We start from the raw sequence: 20,056 nt of genomic DNA, 5'->3' as shown, positions 1-20,056 counted from the left end.
ATAATGTGGGTGGATGTGCATGATACAGACTTTGTGAATCAGTGTAACTTCTTGTGATGAAAGATTCAACAGAAAACTCAAAGTACTTGGTCTTTTTCCGAGTCTCTGATTTTTTTGAAATTTTCAAAATCCAAAACAAGAAACGCCAACGAGAATTTACATTTTTAGACTCTTCAAATCCAGCATGATAGTGAGTAGTTTTGCCTTTTTCTCCAGACCTGGAGCTAACGCCAAGAATACCTAGTTTGGATCCTTTTCTATTCTAATGCCAACAGTTTTGTCCGTCTCTGCTTGAACAGAGGACAAAGACTCTTGGACTTCCTGTATTTTATAAATCAAATATAAAGCCTGGTGAGATTTCAAATTTTTCACTTATTTCTTTACTTCCGTACATCAGCACTTTCCTCTCTTTGCTTCTCTGTGTCACAACCCTCTATCGATTGAAACCTTCTGTCCCCACTGTATTTTCTGCTCACTTGCCTTTTTTCTCTCCTTTCTTGGTTTCCTCCTTTCGGACCTCCTTCCTTCCCCCCCCCCCCCTCATCGAGCGGCCAACAGATCTACAACAAGAACATTATCGTGGACACCTTTCTGGGTCAGGTGATCCTGTTCAGCGACCCCAACGAGCGACAGGAGCAGCACACGCTCCACCTCCGCGACAAGGGCAGCCGCCAGGACAACGACCTCCCGGGCACACTCACTGTGCGCCTCATTACCTCCACCACGCTCACCAACATCTGACCCCGCCCCCATCCTTTAAGCAACGATAGAAAGAAAACTCAAGGTGGCGATCTATCGTGTCCGACGGTCATTTACCGTTTTTTGACTCCAGACACTGCGGAAGCTGTTTTTTTGTTTTTTTTCAGCTGCTTGCACTTTTTTTATCGGTTGCCCATTTTCTTCAGCGTTTGAATTCATGTTTTTTCTGAAGGCCTGCACCTTTATTTCTGAACAGAAGGTGACCACAGAAAATCTTTAATTTAGTATTTCTTTAACACATTTATGCCAAAATGATCCATTAAGGAGTGTTTGCATCAGAAATGTATTACAGACGAGTTCCATTGCAGCCCACTCAATGACCCAGAGTTTTATGAAATCAGTGCATCGATTTGACTCTAATCTACAAAGATGTTTTATTCTGCACAATGTTGTGTTCAAATACACAAACACACACACACACACACTCATACATGCACACACAATACGTATGCAGACAATTTCTGCACTCTCCATGCATGTGCCAATGTTTCCAAGGGCTATGCATTGCCTTAAGGTTGAGTCTGTCTCTCCACCTTGAGGAGTCAGAGCGGGGGGGTTATGTTAAATACTTTATCTTCTCCATCAGCTGTCCTCACTGTTAGCACAGCCTCCATTTCCTGCCCTTAAAAAGTCCCGACATGACATCCAGCTTTGTGTCATCGTTTCCACATATATTGACATCCTGTGTACTCTTTTATGTACTGTACATGGCTTTCAGTCCTGCCCCCCGTCCGCCGCTTCACCTAGACCCCCTCAAGTCGTCACCAGTTTTTTGCCGGTGCTTTTGGAGAGCATGCAGCACTGTCTGTCACTTTTTACTGTGGACTTTACAAAAACCGATAGCCAACAGCAGCTATTCTCTCCCTCTTCTGAGAGCTTTTCTGTGTTGTTCTGTGGGCGCGCTCATGTGTGAAATCTTAATGCCTCCCCGTCTTCCATCACTTAGAACCATTTTCAGACTTCCCCGAGACGCTTTCTGCCGGTTGCTATGGACGATCCTAAAAACTGCATGGCTTAAAAAAAACAAAAAACTGAACTCTTTGCCTGTGCTGCACATCTCTCCGGTCGTAGCTTAGCAGCCGGTGATTTGATAGTGCTACCCCCTTTTCCTCCTTCCAACATGTGTGTACACCTTCCCAGTTTAACGGAGTGCAAAGATTCACCCTGACATAATCAAGTGCTTTATGGGACCAAAGATGAGCCAAGAACCTTCCGCTCTCTTAGTCCCTTTTTGGACCGCTCTGGCCTGGCCTGGCCCCGGCCTGGCCTAGCTACAAACACCACCCCCTGTGCCACATCATCTCTTAAACGGCAACACCACTGCCTGACGCTTCCTCTTGACTTGAGTCTGTTGGGCCCCGGGGCCAAAAGACTCAAGTCACATGACCCAGGAGAGACAGCAGCTGTGCTTCTGCTGTTGGCACAGAACAGGCGTGAGTGTAATGTATGTTTGTTGGACTGTGTGTGTGTGTGTGTGTGTGTGTGTGTGTGTGTGTGTGTGTGTGTGTGTGTGTGTGTGTGTGTGTGTGTGTGTGTGTGTGTGTGTGTGTGTGTGTGTGTGTGTGTGTGTGTGTGTGTGTGTGTGTTCTGCTAGATCCAGCCTTGCTCTAAATGGGAGTATCTGGGAGTGCTTGGGGCGAATGTATATCTCTTAATTTACCTGGAAGGAAAACGATCTCTGTGGAAAGGTGTGAACTGAGAGGAAAAACAGCCCTTTAGGGAAACATCACACCTTGCACTTTATTTAATTTAGGGGCAAACAAAGACCCTTAAGGATGAAAGCGAGAGAGAGGAGGGCGAGCAGAGGAGACATCCTGCCAAACAACCTGTGCCATCGCCTCGGTCCTGGCTTTTGCCTCTGCAGCAGGAAAACGACTACGGGACATTTGACGGACTGTTGAGTGATTTTCAGATGGATTTCAGATCGCTTTTTGAATCATTGAACCGACACTGGTACAACTTACAGTATCTCTGATGAACTGTTGCATTTCTCGTGTAGATCATGTTGCATCCGATTTGACCTTTTGGCACCGAGGCTTTTTTTTTTTTTTTTGTGACAGAAGCCCAAAAAGAAAATCACAACATGTGTTTGTTTGTTGTTTACTTTTTAAAAGTGCAATATCATTGCAGAGACTTTTCATTCCAAGTTTTTTTTAACTTTTTTTTAATGTCTACAGTTTTTTTTTTCATCCCTGTGTTTCATATGAAGAATTTAAAATGTAAGTTTAAGTCATTTTTTAAGACATTTCCTTTGAATGTATGACAGTCAGTGGACTAATTTTCAGTCAAACTATCAAGTTGGTTTTCCTGATTTTCAGCGCCTTTTTCCATTACTTGAACTGTCACACATGGCATTTAATTGATCTTTTAATCGGTCATTTTAATTGATCACACACCTTTATGTACAGCATCTTTATAAATGTGTCTTGCATGAGTTTCTTTCCGATATGTTCATGGCCTTGTATTGTACTGTTCAATTGTTACTATATATATCTATTCTTTCTATCTGAGAAGTCTTGGAAATGCTAGTATTGAGCAGTCAGCATGTCTACACTAATGCACCACATGTCAGTCTGATCATATCAACAGGTTTTGAAACAGTTATGTCTTGTTATACAGTGATGCATTCTTAATGCCTCTAGCATCGATGAACATTAGCAGCAGTTTGTTGACTACTTTTTAGGTGCTATTTTATCTTCTCTGTGCTCTTCGGTGTTGTTTTCAGTCTGACAGAGGGACGGAAACAGAGGACTCTGAGAAAGGTCATGTTAGCTTGTTAGCAGTGCAGTGCCAAGCAGAGTAAGGTTCGACATGTTCCTGGGTAGATGCTGGTTTTTATTTACAGTCAAGGTGAAAAACAGAAGCCCCCCCCCCTCACTGAGCACCGCTGAAGTGTCCTTGTGCAAGGCGCTTGCCTCCAAACTGCTCCATTAGAGCCAGGCTGATGTGGGCAGTGGCTTCCAGTTGTGACTCTAATCTCCCCCCCGCCGCCCAGGCCAATGATGTGAAATGTTCAAAACAAGTATGAATGACGGTAAAATGAAGATTTAATATGAGAGAGTTTTGGTGCCAAAGGAGCAGGCTGTTGAAATTAAAGGTACACAGACCAGTGGGTGAAAGAAGCCCCAGTTTGTCCCTCTGTTTTTCTGAGTCACTAATCAAATGTTCTAGCATTTTTTTGAGAGGCGCAAACTCAGGCAAGAAGACAATGGCATCAACTCCACTCTTAACATTTGAACCCTAATTTGGCTCGTTGGAATTCAACACACCAGTCTCCAATCCGTGTTTTGTTATCATGGACATTTCACATCCAGATTTACGGTTAATTCTCTACTCAAGAGATCACAAATATATAACGTTCAACCTTACCTAAGACTAATAACTGCTACATGGTACATTCATGAATGCCAATTCAAAGTCCAGTTTCAGTCAGTGTGACAGGGAATATCAGTGCCATCGTTAGAGCTGTGCCAACATTTATTTATGGCTGAAGGTTTTCTTTTTACTTTACACCTGTTTTGTAAAGCCTTATAGTTTGTGTGATGGAGTACGATCAGGCGCAGGACAGGAAATATGAAGACGTTGGATTTGTCATTGGAAGGAGGGCAGCAAAGAAAACACAGTTCATGAACCACCAATAAGAACCAATCATTTATTACTGGGAAGTTTTCCCTCAGCGTCTGTACAGGATATATATACAGAAGAAGCCAACAACAACTTCCCCTATTTCTGTGGTGGGACCTCGACCGGACTGGGTCCATGCTCCGACCTTACAGAGTCCTGTAATGATATACCCAATGACGTAGTCGAGGGTGTAGTCAACGAGGGTGGACTTGTAGCGCCACTTGTGGAAACTAGTTGCAAACGTTTATCTTTCCACCAGGAGGAGCAGTGATTATGAAGCTAAAGTGATCACTGCATCGATCAGTGTTAGATACAAGTTTTCATTACATAGCCTTAGCGGTATGTTCAACAGTTCTTAGCTAGCAGCGACTTGTTGTCTACATTTAAAGTGAGCACAATGTTCATGACTTAGATTACACATTTCCATCGTCACACACTCGGTTACTTATTGCAGATGCCAGTCCAAGGTCTTTAAATTGTGCAGGATGTGCTCATGAATCCTCATAAATGCTGACGCTGTGTTTACTTGTTGCGTTACAAGGTGGAGACCTTCTTACTAAACCCTTTATCTCCACTGGAGGATATTTCAGTACGTCTCTGTCAAAGGGTTTCAGAATCAGTGAGTCATTTAGCAGCAACATTCCCAATTGAAGTTGTTTTCAAAGTATGAAAAAGCTCATCTAGGATTTCCTACATTGTGGCTGCACATAAAACATTTTCACTTACTGTACTTCAGCAGGCTATCTTTCTTGGCACTATAACAGTGCTCAGTGCATCACTCTGGGATTTGATACAACCAATCATATTCCACTCACGATGATAACCAATGACTTTCATCAAACCTGACATTCTCATGTAGCTCCGTCACCAATTTCTTTAAATGTAACACACAGTTATCTTGCAAAGTGAGGGCTTCAGCTGAACATTTAAAGTGGTAAAGGCCGGTTGATATTTGTGGTTTTGAGTGAATATTTCCAACAACTGTTGGATGCATCGCTGTGACATTTGGCACAGCCATTCATATTCCCCTTAGGATGAATGCTTATCACTTTGGTCCTTCTCGAGATGTTCATATAGCTCCATCACCCACTTTTATTTAATCAATCTAAGAGCTAAATATCTGCAAAGATAATGGCATCAGTTGTTCTGCTCGTATTAGCATGCTATCAAGCTCAAACAAGATTGTTTACATTGCTAAAACTCATCATGTTAGTATTTCAGATATAAACATGCGAGAATGCTTTAGGCGTTGCTGTGCCTGAACTCATCTTCAAAGTGCTGCCAAACGTTAAGGGACATGAGTTAATGGAGGTTAAGGTTGACAAGGAGTGAATTGGTGTTCATGAATGTTCCATATCTGACAATGGAGGCGTTCCTCCACCCATCAAAGACTTAATATCCCGAGTTCTAGTATCAACATGTCAGCAGCAGCCAGTTGTGTTATTTCTTTTTATTGTGTTTGTTTGGATGTGGCACAGAAACACAGCCTCTAACACGCAACCTGACAGCTCTGATACATGAGAGTATTTGTGCTTCAGAGTCACTTACAGTCTGACGCTGATGGCGAGAGCAAGGAGCACAAATAACAGGGGTGTCGAGCTCGATGTGAAATCTTAACAAGTCGTTTCTCTCCAAGCTTTTCCTCACATGCCACAGCAGTGCCAAAAGGACAAACAGTCTACTGAGAGTAATGCTTTTAAGTGATGAAGACATATTGTACATTGTGAAGATGTTTAATCTTATTGTTGGACAAATGTAAGAAAGACTAACTTATATTTTGAAGGGTTTTTATTTTGGTACAAGTTTTAAGTTTTTTCAACTGTTTTTATTTTTTATTTTCTGTCTTTGTCATAATTGCCAAAAGTGTTAAGGCTTTTACTGTTAACCTCCACACACACACACACACACACACACACACACACACACACACACACACACACCCTGACACACCAAGCAGACGGCAAAGAACTAATGGCGCTGCCCCACGCCGCCTCAAATCTTGGCCAAAAAGTTGCACACCGCAAAGACTACAGCCGACGGCCAACGACGACGTATGTTCTGCGCATGCATGAGAGGAAATAACTCTCCTTGCCAGCAGGGGGCGGTAGTCTGTAATCGTCGTTCCAAAAAGGGGAAACCGGAAGAGGTGGAGGACGGGGAAGGATGTGGATATATAAACCGTTGTTATGTTACGAGAAGACCATTTTCACACCGCTGTGACCCACCACTTGTAATATAGGCACTTCCAATTGAGAATAATATCTGATAGAAAACAGTCAGACGCCAATTCAACATGTTGAATCGAACGATAAAAGACAGATGGGGGCGACAGCTAGCGACAAAAACTAGGGCCGACGATCTCCTTGGTGTGTCAGGACCTTCAGACAATGACATAAATACACAAACACTCCAGCTACTAGACTGACCAGGCTTGGTTGGAGTGAACGGACCTTGTATGTTTTTTTTGTGTTTTTCGTTCAGTTACTTTAAAAGCTTATCAGTTTTTCTGTACATACTTTTCCGCACGGCCATGCCAAAGCAGGTTTTCCGAACACGAAAACATTCAAATGAAGCTGAGCTGCTTGGGAACGGTGGTGACTTTTTGTAACGAATCCAAAAAAAACAAAATGCCAGTGCATGTAGCAAAAAACCGCTCGCAACCATTGCAGAGTCACAGAATATATATTTTTGTTTCTCAGAGTGTCGTTAAAACATTACCCGCTGTTGCTACTTTGATAAACATACTGTGTGAACTAGAAGGCTTGTGTTGCACAATTGCATGCATTAAAAACAGTTTTCTAATATTTGTATCCAGTACCCTGCAGTATACAGTATGTATATAAAAGTAGCAGCAACTTGACTTCTCAGTTGATATTATGGGATTCATGAAACGATGGATATTATAAAGTATATTTCAGAGGGTTGATGTTCTGGAATGATCAGCTAGAATACTTGCAGGAATCAAGTGAATTATTTCCCAGTTGGTCCAAATCTTTTCTTCAGACAGGATAGTGTGATCTACCTTGTACTTCAGAGTAAACAAGATGGCGGACAACCTGAAGAAGTTAGCAATAACAAGCTACATTAGCTTAAAAGCTTAGCATGAATCTCACACCCAGCTAAAGAATGGCTCCACCAAATTTTGGAGACTTATTTCCAGTGTACATGTGTATGCAATCAGAAAGTAACATAAACCTTATGACTGAGTGAATACAGTAACTGGACGAGGGTTCTGGCAGCAGATTTTTCAAGAAAGCCTGACGTGACACTTCCTTGTACCAACAACAAACACAGATGGGGAGCAGCTTGCACTGTGAAATCTGGCTATAGACCCAGGAAAACCAAAAAAAAGAAGCACATACTTTTTATTAGCTCATGTCTCGATGGGCTCACACTGAATTTTTTGATGACTCATCCGTTTTGATTTGATGAAAGATAAGAGTTATTCCCAATAAGGTGTGTAGCTGGTGGGCGCGATATCACAGTTTGTCAAGCTCCATCTCTCAGCCTGTCGTTAGGTTGACTGAAAGTTAGGCTGAGACAGGATTTCCAACATGGAGGCCGCCATCGATGGGACTCCAGCGCCCCCTGCAGGAACAGACGGATGATGTCACTCAGGCTTTGTGAATTAGTATTTACAGTCTATCATATCAACTGACAAGACTGGTATCACTGCATCCAACTTTGTCCTTTCAGCCATCGTGCTAAAACCATGTTTACATTTTTTCGATTAGCAGCTGTGAATTATATGAAACAAATCCTTAAGCGGCTAACAGCATTCAATCAAACATCTTTGTTTTTATTTTTATCCATATTGGTCTAAAAGTGTCAATCTAAAAAAAGGTTTTAGGTATAAATGTTGATGTTGTTTTGAATAGCTTGTATAGTTAGTCAAAGCTTTGTTACCACAATGACATTTTATTTATCATAAATATTCTCCTCCACCACCTGTGAAAGTCAAACTTTCGAGCACGATTGGCGCTACTTTACATCGACGTTCTTCCATTATTGCACCAGTACCAACTCTAACTACCTTAAATTCCTGATTGCGTCACTAGCTGTTGATTCAGCAAACAAACTGAACTAACTTTGGGTATAAAAATGCTCACTTATATTATCAGGAGCCACTTCTTCAGGTTGCCCTCCCACTAATCAGTAGTGTTATGCAAAGGAATGATTACAGTATGTTGTTAAAGATGCAACAGGCATCTTGTAGTTCCTTTAAAATCTCTTTTTTGAAATAATGAAAAGTAAGTAAGTAACAAGGTTTCCTGGGACGAAGAAAAGATACACAGATTCCAGATTTGGAGCCCTGAAAAGAACATTTTATGTAATTCTTTCCAAGATTTTTCCTTAAAAGTTTGTTTCTTTTTGCTTCCACACCGAGCTATGACACGATTGCAGTTTGAGGTTTGCTTTGCCTGCCGATTTTTAAAGCTAACTCAGATACGGCTGCATGAGTCCAGGAACAAACAAGCAGCTGCAGAAAGGCTGTGTTCTGTTTATCTCGATGAAAGCATTTTGTAGACTGTATTGGATCTGGCTCCGTCACAACCAGATCACTTTGAAACCTTCTGCATTCTTGTCATTGACATTTTTATCTGAGATCGAGTCTTGTCCACTCAAGGAATGAGCTTGTGATTCTTCTTGTACTTTTCTGCTGATGTTTATTAACTGGAGACTGGAATACCTACTGCATGGTGACACTTCTAGAAGATGCTACAGTCTTTATAACAAATATCTTTTATCAGTATTTTATAACCTTGTTAATTTTTTATATATCCACTTTGACCTTGCGTTCCAAACAGGTATGTTTACTGATAGCTAGGTTTCAGAGAGCTGTGCTGTATGTTCTGTACCGTGTGCTTGTCTGTGTGTTTCTTTCAGCGTGAGCTTTTCTTTCTTTTTCTTTTTCTTTTACGATGCGTGTTCGTTGGATTTGGTTCTCGGTTACACTGTGGTTATTTTATAGCTACAATCTGAAATTATTATTTTTTCTTTTGTATTTAATGTCAACTTGTGGCATGACTTTGAAATAAAACAGGAAAACCATCGCCGGGTTTGTTGTGCTTTTATTTTACTTCAACAGGAAGTCGAGAAACGTCTCTTCTTCTTGTTATTTATTTTATTTTTTTACATTTTCAACATAACTCCTCGTACACACAGAACACACATTCAGACATATTCACGATCATTCACATCAAGTTTAATCCATTTTGAAGCGTTTAAATTAAGCCACACATAATTATATTTTAATATAATATGCTGTAGTGTTGTAGTACTCGAAATTAGTCTTGGTCTCGAGACCACTTTTTGAAGGTCTTGGAATCAAAAGCATTTTTACTTGGTCTTGTCTCGGTCTCAGACTAAGCGGACTCCAGATTATAATTTAAGACCGGTGAAGACCACCACTGATCTCAGGTCATTACTGTGATAACAAAGAAAATGACTCTTTTTAAAAAAAACAAATAACTTTAATACATTTATAATTAAATTGTTATCCCCCGGTAAATATGCACACAAGATGATGACTTTTAATTGATATTTATGGCCTTGGTTTTGGTCTTGGTCTTGTTCTCGACTCTGTCTCGATCCCTAAATGTCTTGGTCTTGTCCCGGTTTTGGAGCACTCCGGTCTCGGGTATGTCTTGGTCTCGGTTAGTGTATTCTTGACTGTAACACTACTAACTTGTATTAAATTGTATGAATAAATCATTAAAAATTATTTAGAGGAAACATTTTCTTAGAAAACATGAGGTGCAGACATGTTTCTGCAGATTCCTGTGTCTCTAAAGCCTCCAGAAAAAAATCACCATATCTTCAAAGGTAGTTGTTTTATTTTCCTCTATAGCCAGCGTTTCCAACCTTGGGGTCCAGACCCCATATGGGGTTGTATGGCACTCAAATGGGGTCCCCTGAAATTTCTAATTATTGATCAATAAAAAAATATATTGGAGCATTCTTTCTGAATTTGGCTTCAAGTTGTTATCCAGTTTAAAACGAGCTAATGTGAGCCGTAGCGTAACAAACCTGAAGTGTCTCAGTCTGTCTCTCCACGCCTCATGAGTCCAGCGTTCATAACACGACCACATCACCTCGCTTGTACACATGTTGCACTGAGAAACACATCATCCCGGCCTTTCTGCCTCTCCACAATCATAAACATGTAATAGCATACATGTGGCCTGAAATGAATGTTTTACTTGCAACACAGTAAAAAAAAAAAAAAAAAACGATTTGATTAAATAATTTTAGCAATCAGCTGGATGTGTTTTGGATGCCTGGGGCCCCGAGAGTTTTTGCAAAGAGAGATCGAACACAAACAAGTGACTTCAAGTAAAGTATTAAAGACACACTCCTCTGGACCTGGCAAAAATACTCAAAGAGTGAAGTTAGTAAGTAAGGAAACATGTTGTCTCAGACCCTTTCAAAATTATGTGCAGCTAGGGAAATCGTGACCTGGGTCACCTCTCTCTCTCTCTCTCTCTCTCTCTCTCTCTCTCTCTCTCTCTCTCTCTCTCTCTCTCTCTCTCTCTCTCTCTCTCTCCTTCCACCACCCAGCTGGTCTCTCTGTATGTGCCACCCACTAGGCTCCACCTCCAGCTAATCAGGATCAGCAGCCATGAATGAGACACAGCAAGAGAGTCTGGAGAGCCTCGTTGTTGAATGACCCAGACATCAAACTGTAAAAAGGCCCTGACAGATCTGGAACATCTCCTGGAGGCTGTGACCAACAGGAGCAAAAAAAGACTTTGAGGGACAAAACATTTTATGAAGTCTTGGAGAGAATGGCAGACAAAGACACGATTTAGGAGAAATACTTCATCCTCCAGCTTCTTCTCCTGTCTGCTTCCAACTCCAACAACCATCCGATTAACACTTGGCCTTTTTCACGCCTTTGAAGGAAGACACGGGACAGAAAGGAGCAGGAGAACGAGGTGTTTTAAGAGGTAAGGGGGGGCAGGTGGACGGGGCTCGAGGGCTGAAGGCTTAGGCTGCGGTCAGGCCACAGTGCTGCTGCTCTGCTGTAGCTTTAGGCCAAAGCCTCTTACTGCTCCTCGTCCTGTGCCAGCACTTCAAGGAGCCATTATGTACCCTTCAAGTAAATACAGTAGGCCAAAGTGTGTGTGTGTGTGTGTGTGTGTTTGCTACATAAAGTCTCAATAGTTTCTCAGCTTCCAATTTAGATTCCATTGGAGATTACCTCCTCAGATAAGACAGCAGTTTTATGTGTCTGAAGCAGAAAGGAAAGACAAATGAGAGGGAGATAATCGTCCCAATAAAAGATGTAAGTGGGGCGTAAAAAAAGTAATCAGCCATGATCATATTAAGCAAAGCCTGAAAGCACGATTCAACAGCGTAAGGAGGAAATATAGTCAAGTTTAAAAACACCCCAAAAAATGTATAATAACAAGATACATTCAAGACAGCTGGAACTGAAAGGATCATAAGTAAGCCTGAAACATGTGATTATCTTCTTTTACCAAATATTGCACGACATTATCGGCTATAAAATGGTAAATAAAGTGTAAAAAACACCTTTGCAACTTCCTGTAGCCGAAGAGGAAACCTTCAAAAGGCCTCGTTTTTATGCAGTTCATAAAGGTTAGAGCAAATAAAAGTATTGACTCTCTACGTTTGAGAAGCTTAGACAAGTTAAACTTGATGTTATTTGGGCCATTTTTGTCTTTTATTGGATATGACAGCTGAAGAGAGACAGGAAATGTTGGGACGGGAGAGAGGGGGGGTGACATGCAGCAAAGGGGCGAGGTCAGGTTCGGACTTGTGATGAGGACTAAAGCATCTGCACATGGGGCGCTCTGAGTAACCTCAAGGCTCTCCGGCCCGCCTGCTCCCCCCCCCCCCGGTCCTTACTTTAAGTCCAATTCCTAAAAGTATTCATTAAAGTTAAATCAGGTAGAAGAAAACTAGTGAGTCTGTTCGTTTGAGAAGCTGAAACGAGTTACATGTTGGAAGTTCTCTCTCGTAAGAATGACCCAAACATCGAGCAGATTTATTTCAAGATGGATGATTTTATTGTTCAATAACTTATTTTATTTTTTTAAGATTTATTTTTGGCTTTTTATGACTTTATTGTCGAGATAGGACATTGGATTGGACGCTTTTCTCCACATGTGCTCCTCACAGATTTTCTTATTTCTCATAGATTTATTTGGGCTTGAGTGAGGACAGAGAGAGAGAGAGAGAGAGAGAGAGAGAGAGAGAGAGAGAGAGAGAGAGAGAGAGAGTGGGGAATGACATGCAGGAAAGGAGCCACAGGTCGGGTTCGAACGGCCTCAGTGCATGGGGCGAGGTGCACTGACTGTTAGACTACCAACACTAAGGCTGGAAATCTTTGGGTGTCTCACGATTTCAATTCTTGGGGTCCAATTGGATTCAGAATCTATTTTCCATTCAAAACGATTCTGGATTCATGATTCAAAGTCTATTTTTGATTTAGTACAAACTCCAGGATCTACTCCAGTCCTCTGTGAGACTGGCTGAATGTCCTGCTGCTCCATTTGACGTTCTACTGAGTTAAAGAGCTAGCATTAGCAGTTAGCAGGGAGTGACATGTTACCCACAAAAAAGTAGATTTTTGGAAGTTATGAATCTATTTAAAATCTCTGATTGCCCCGGGGTTCAGGAACTTTTGAACACATATTCATCAACATGAGATGCACATAAGAAATCTTTAATAGTGATGATTTTAAAGACTGTGGTCTGACTTCTTTATTTCTATCCAGAAGTGTTCCTGAGCTGAGAGTATATAAATATGATGACTCATTATGTGCGCTCACATGTTCTTAAAGTTAAGCCACGCTGACCATATAATGAAGCTTGTATTGTGACACACTTCCTAGCTTTGCTCGGGCCTCACTGCTACGACAGCTGAGCTCAGAAAAAATGTGAGTTAGCTGTAAAACAAAGCCCTGCTTCAGTACAGCAACCTTTCTCCTCTGAGCTGTTTCAGTGTTTCCATCTCTGATAATTCTACTTCATGCGGGTCCACTGTTATCACTTATTACTGTTCAAAAGAAATAACATGTCGGCCCATTCAGCTGCACCTACTACCAGCCCAATGTAAGCCAATTAACAGCCGGGTGTCTGTTCTCATTGAACCCCTTATCAAGGAATAAAGAGTTAGCTGAGTGACTAATCTACTGTCTTTGTTCTTTATAAACTTGAAACCTGGGAGTTGCTAGCTTAGCTTTTTTAACTTCAACTTTATTATTATCCTGAAGGAAATTAGATCTTCAGATACACAAAGGAAAACATCAGAAAAAAACTGATTCACTTCAATCTTTGTTTCATGAAGATTGGCTCCGTCAAAGGTTTTCAAGAAATCTGTCGATGCGACCTGCAGAATCAGAAATCTTGAAATAATTTGATGGACTCTTTCACAAAGATAGAATCCAAAGAAAATACTGGAGCAATCAGATTGACTTAAGGACTTAAGACTACTGTTTTGAGTGAAACTTTCAACCTCTCCTTTACGTCTAAGGTCCTTCTCTGAGAGCATCGACCTCCATCTGTGGAGAGGCAGAAGCACAATGGGATTCCTTCGACTTTGTTGTTTTTACACGTTGACTTTTAAACTGACTAAATGAGAGAGCCGGGTGTACTGTAGGTAATTGCCCTGCTGTTTCCAGCCTCTAGGCGACATGAAGCTAACCAGCTGTTTGCTGCAGCTTCACATTTAGACCGGTGTAAATATATCACGTTAAGTTAAGCAAGTGTTGCACCCTTGAAATGAACCGGTCAGAACTCGTCCATCTTCACTTTTAGCAACTTTTATTAAAGAAATGCTCCACAGCTTTACACACGCTTTGTTTTTCAGCCTACACACACCTCAGTGTCTTCTTCACTGCGCCTCCCTTAAAGGGCCAGTGTCTTAATCTTAACAGGTAGATAAAACACACAGTATTTACTGTTTACTCTTAGAAATGTAAATTAACTTAAATACTTCTGGAAATTGAATTAGTTTAACTAAACACACTGATATAACAAAATGACAGAAAAAAAATATGAAAATATGAAAAAGCATTTAGTATTTTAAATTAATATAAATTTTAACTGAGTAACTTTTGAATATTTTAACTGATTATACATTTTATTTCTTGGGGTTCCCAAACTTTTCAGCCTGTGACCCCCAGAGTAATGGTACGAGAGACTGGGGACCCCCACGGTCTCAGGAGGAGGTTAACATGTTATTTTCTAAGGAAGTGAAGACTGAATTGTCAGATTTGTTTCATGTTTGCATGGTATTCATTCATTGATTGTAATTTGGACAGACCATCCAGACATTTATTGTTTTCTTTTTGAGTAAGGGGCCAGGCAAAACAAGATTTATTCTTCTCCCTGCTCCTTTCCATACATGGGATATCATGGGAGTGTGAATCGTCTTCTCTTGTGTGTTTTGACATGTACAGAACAAATAAAAAAATTTCAGCAAAAATCTCCCTTAACAAACTTTCTTGTATATATTTTCACAGTAATGGATAAACTATGTTATTTAAAATCATTATATGTTTTTGTTATTTTTGGAAGGCATCTCACGACCCCCTCTCTCTGTGTCTCGCGATCCCCCAAGGGGTCCAGACCCCTCACTTTGGGACCCACTGTTATAGATAATTAAAATACTCCTGACAGTGCTTTGATGTCCAACACAAACATGTTTTTTTAAACGTCTAAACGGGAGTTAAGATAAAAGATGAATCCTTGAATGTGTGATCCCTGAGACTAGTTTGCTTTTTTAAAATCTTTGACAGAGTTTGAAGAAAAACAGATATTCAGTTTAAACACGATTAATATAAAAGTTACACCTGCAAAAAAAAAAAAAAGTGCAAAATTGACAGCATGATCAACTCCAAACAGCAACAAGGTAACAAGCAGCTAACGCCATCACATGGACTTAAAGATACCCAAGTCGTCGATTTGAAGTATAAAAAAGCACCGAGATCGTACTGGACTTCAGAGTCAAAGTATTCTATGCAAAAGTTCTTGAGTGGTGCGTTTATTAGAACTACTTATGTTGAGTTTTTCGGCTACTTTAGCTCCTGACTGTTTTATTCTTTTCAGAGGCCGAGCTGCAGGACTCATGGACGACATGGAAACCTCAGACTCTTGTGATCAATGATGAAAGCTTCACGCCTCTCTGTGCCTCTGAAGCCCTGCCATGTGAGTCAGAACACACGTACTGTGCACATGCTCGTTAGGACAGCATTATGGGCCACACACACACACACACACACACACACACACACACACACACACAGATGCAGATTAGCAGTCGAGGCATTAACAAGATCTCTGGTGGCCGCTGCATGAAAATCTCCGACCGGGTTGAGTGGCGGTCTCATGAGCTGTGAAGACCGAGGGTGGAGGGTTTGAACTCTGAGGAAATATCTCAGTTGTAATCTCAGAAGTTAAGAAAGTATTCAAACAAGTACATATAAAAAAAAAAAAAATCCAATATCACAATTTTTAAAATACTCAACTACAAGTCAAACTTCTGCATTAAGAGCCCGTTATAAAATATTGAAGTATCATGATGAATATTTGCTGCTTTGATGTGTATGTGGCTTTTTACTGTAATCTGAAGAGCAGCATGTTCTGAAGCTGAAGGTGGGACAGAAATTAAACCAGGAAAGTTTTATATTTTTCTCTGTAATTCAGTGTTATTGCATTAAAACTATAACTCTTGAAGTTACATTGAACACGGGGAGCTGGTGGCGCAGTGGCGCAGTGGTTAGTGCTCGCGCCCCATGTATGGAGGCATTGCTCCTCCAAGTGCATGTCATTCCCCACTCTCTCTCTCGCCCTGATTTCCAACTCAATCCACTTTCCTGTCTCTCAATTAAAGGCACAAAAAGCCCAAAAATAAATCTTAAAAAAAAAAAAACACGAGTTGTTTAGGGCGCCAGTGGCCGAGTGGTTAGTTTGCGTGCCCCGTGTACAGACTCTGTAGTCCTTGAATTGTTCGCCCTCGTTGGAATCGGACATGTTGCTCCTTTCCCACAAGTCATTCCCCGACTCTCTCTATCGTCCTGATTTACGACTCTATCAACTGTCCTGTCTCAAGGCAAAAAAGAAATCTTGAAAAAAAAAAAGACAAGAGTTGCCGATAGAAATTCGGTGGAGAAAAACAAAATGGGTTTGAAAAAGACGGAGGGAAACCTGTTGAGTCACGTTCCTTTCAAGTCAAATTTAGATCCTCAAGTATAAATTTATGTATCTTACAAAAGACAATAACTTTAATGCATCGTCATCAGGGATCGATTTATTTGTTCAGTCTCTTCATGACCATTCCCATCAGCCATTCAGTAAGAACTTATGTTCCTGTGAGGAGAAATGGTAATCGTTGTGATTTGGCCAAAAAAACCTCTGAATGCATCCTCTTTATCTTCAGCTGCACTCAGTGCTTTTCAGCAAGTGTTAGCATGCTAATGCTAATCAAGCTACGTCCCATTACAGGGGTAGCAGTCTTTGAAGGACCCAGTCTTCATAGCCAGCTCAGACCACTCGATCTGAAAACAGACAGTTTGGTTGACAGAGGATTTCCCTGTTTGCTTCACCAGCTGTTCCCGCCCTGAGCCTTTGGTTTCCAAGTGCTGCTGCCCCTGTTGCTTAGCAACCTCGACAACAGCACCAGAACTAGCTATCGTAAGCGAACCTTTTATTTTAAATATAGTCAGAAGTTTCAAGACCCCCCTTTTTTGTGTTTCAACATCAGTATTGATCGCTGTTAGATTGAGATTAAATCAATTACATAACTTTTACAAAAGTATTACTCGGCCGCTTCAGATCATTTTTTTGGGGCTCCCTGGCTATCCTTCGTCGGCCGGGGAAAGACGGACGCATTTGTCTGCCGCATTTGAAGGAGCCTTTGAATCGGGACAGCCTTCAACGTGTTGCTGTGACGTAATCGGTCATGGAGATCATCCACCTCCTAAGGACGTGGCTATCAATTATACCTGCTAAATAATAAGCCTGTTAGCAATTAGCTCGAAATAAAAACCTCACACGAGTGCTCATCAGATTTTATACTTCTATAGGTCCAGAAAGCTTCCTATCACCGCTTTAGGTCTGCACCAAACTGAGACCAAGACATTTAGCCATCATGTCCTCAGAGGGCGATTCTAGAGTCTGTCGGGGCCCTGAGGAAAGTTTAATTGGGGGCCCCTCCAACCAGCGTTCATCACCGTTATGTCGGCTTCTTCCTCTTTTCACTCCCACACAGATCTTTCATATTTATTTTTCTGAGCCGACTTTCATGGACAAACTTTGGTTTTCACAGCAAAAAAAAAAAAAACAGCATCTGATGCTTAGCAGTGCATGGAGAGGGAGGGCTGTCAGATGGGGCCACCTTAGGGAGGTTTCCGACTGTCATTGCAAAATTCTGCACATTTTGAGCCACTGCTGTGGTTTAAAGTTTGTCAGCCCTGTGGGGACCCTCTACTGTCCTGGGGCCCCGAGCAGGACAAGCAGCGCCTCTACTGTCCTGGGGCCCCGAGCAGGACAAGCAGCGCCTCTACTGTCCTGGGGCCCCGAGCAGGACAAGCAGCGCCTCTACTGTCCTGGGGCCCCGAGCAGGACAAGCAGCGCCTCTGCATGTCCTCCGTTTCATCCTCGACACCCAGAAGTGATAAAACCTGCGTCGTTATGAAAAAGTGTGTTTACACGTCATGTGGCGCTGCTACACACAAGGCTGAAAAGTTACATTATATCCTCCACCAGGGATTATAAAGAGACCTTTCTGTTCCACAATTATATTCCTGCTTCTGCAGAGAGAGGTTGTTTAAAGTTTGTGGTCCGGTAATGTCGAAACTTTTCAGCCTTTCACAGCCAAAACATTCATGATGTAAACGTTGTTACCGAACAGTCACCCAGAGTCAAGCGTTGATTCTTTGTTTGGAGCTACATTAGCTGGTTTGTAATCTTCCTGGGGTCACTAATCGATGCACACTAAGACTGAACGGACACATTTGAAGAAGAGAAGGCCAAAAAAAAGGAAAACATGAACACCAGAGAATAAGTGAAATGGCTCATGACGATGTGATGCCGATGTGCCAAAAGATTCAGAATTTCCTTATCTGTGAAACTTTTACTAAAAGTATCACTTCACAAGATGCTCCATGTTCATTTTCATACAAGCGGCTGCTCTTCTGATATAACGATAGACTAAAACAACGACTTTCTTCTTGTAAATGTATGACTTTAATCTCAAAATGTCTGATTTTTTCCCCTTAATGTGTCCCAAATACTCCTTTGTACATTTTAATTTCAGTTAGTTCAGTTTTACCGTTCCTCTGCAGGAGGATACAGAAGCCCTAAGATGATATCCATACTTTGCTCTCAGCTTTCATGTGATGACGACTAAATGTTTGTTTTCTAGAGATCTCGACTTTTATAACTCCTTATCTTTGGATAACAATGCTGGTTTTCCCAACATCCAAAATCTACTCGTTACCACGTAAAAATCATCGTTGTTATCCCGAGATAAATTAGTAAAGATCTCCAGAAAACAACCAAAATGTAAAGTCCAATGTATGGATGTATGTCCTCTTAGGGCTTCCGTAGAAGAAACCCAAACACTGCAACTTAACTTTTATTTATAGAGAACCTTTCATACAAAGTGCTTAACAATACAAGTGTGACACAAAGTAACATTTAACAACAAATTAAAATATCAAATTAAAGCACAAAGCTGTTAGGTCTGTGTTTGGACAGTTTCCAGATTGGCCCCCTGTGGTTACTGTTAAGACGCTCCGTCTCGGTGTTAGCTGAACATTTGGTGATTTGCTGCTGTAGTCCTGTTTGTTTACCGCTCCTGAAGACTCTTTCACGCCTTAAAGAGACAGAGTTCACAGCGTGGCACATGCGACAAGATGTTAATCCTTTTATTGGACCACTAATGGATCATTAATACACTAACACCCCCCCCCCCCCCCCTCCCACCCCCACCCCCCCATCTGTGCCCTGGGTTATCTTCATCACTCATGCAGTCCCATGTTTGTTTAGCCCCTGGAGCTAATCATGGTACAACAGATTTGTATTTTTGAAAATAAATTAGCAGGAAAAAGTTCATTTCTGTCCAAGTTTCACTTATTTTCTTCCTTATTTAATGGATGCATATCTTATAACTGGATTCCATTGTTGCATCTTTAATATAATGATTTAAAATTAATCCTTATGGCCAGCTGTTCCTTTAGGGTACTTTACATACTTTATTTTAAAATAAACAAATACTGTATTTTAATTCAATAATTAAAGTCATGTCTACAATGTGGAGAAGCTCGAGTCCCACCAGCTGTGTTGTTGTCAGAGCTGTGTTTACATCGTGTTTACATTGTGTTTACATCGTGTTTACATGGTGTTTACATGGTGTTTACATGGACAGGACGGTGTATGAAACTGTTTTAGTCAAGGACTAGAGAGAAGAAGAAGAAAATACTCACTGATTATTTGGTTAATAAAACACAAGTGTCTTTAGATCACGGTCATTCTGTGTCAGTTTATGTGCAATATGAAGCTACGAGCTAACTAACGAGCGCTAACATTAGCATGCTAACACAACACTGCAGGACACAGGTGATCGCAGCTCGAGTAAAGGACAATTTTGTCCACTGCTTGCGCTTAATGGTGCTTAATTATGTTACATTCTAATTGA

The 20,056-nt window shown here is 41.2% G+C and overlaps 2 protein-coding genes across 2 annotated transcripts in view; both read left to right on the top strand.

The window, feature by feature from the left end:
• Window positions 1-9,437, top strand: part of capn5b (calpain 5b) — a 70,973-nt gene extending 61,536 nt beyond the window's left edge. Inside the window, exon 13 of the mRNA XM_065962904.1 lies at window positions 559-9,437. Within this exon, the coding sequence (XP_065818976.1) occupies window positions 559-741 (183 nt within the window). The 3' untranslated portion in view covers window positions 742-9,437. The remainder of the gene's footprint in view (window positions 1-558) is intronic.
• A 1,584-nt stretch (window positions 9,438-11,021) lies between these two features.
• myo7ab (myosin VIIAb) overlaps window positions 11,022-20,056 on the top strand; it is a 45,677-nt gene continuing 36,642 nt past the window's right edge. Inside the window, exons 1-2 of the mRNA XM_065963010.1 lie at window positions 11,022-11,333; window positions 15,466-15,564. The gene's annotated coding sequence lies outside the window, so the exon portion shown is untranslated. The remainder of the gene's footprint in view (window positions 11,334-15,465; window positions 15,565-20,056) is intronic.

Source organism: Labrus bergylta, chromosome 14, assembly GCF_963930695.1.
Source record: "Labrus bergylta chromosome 14, fLabBer1.1, whole genome shotgun sequence".
NCBI classification, from domain to species: domain Eukaryota; kingdom Metazoa; phylum Chordata; class Actinopteri; order Labriformes; family Labridae; genus Labrus; species Labrus bergylta.
Note: the sequence above shows the minus strand (reverse complement) of the source record. Positions and strands in the feature narration are given on the sequence as shown.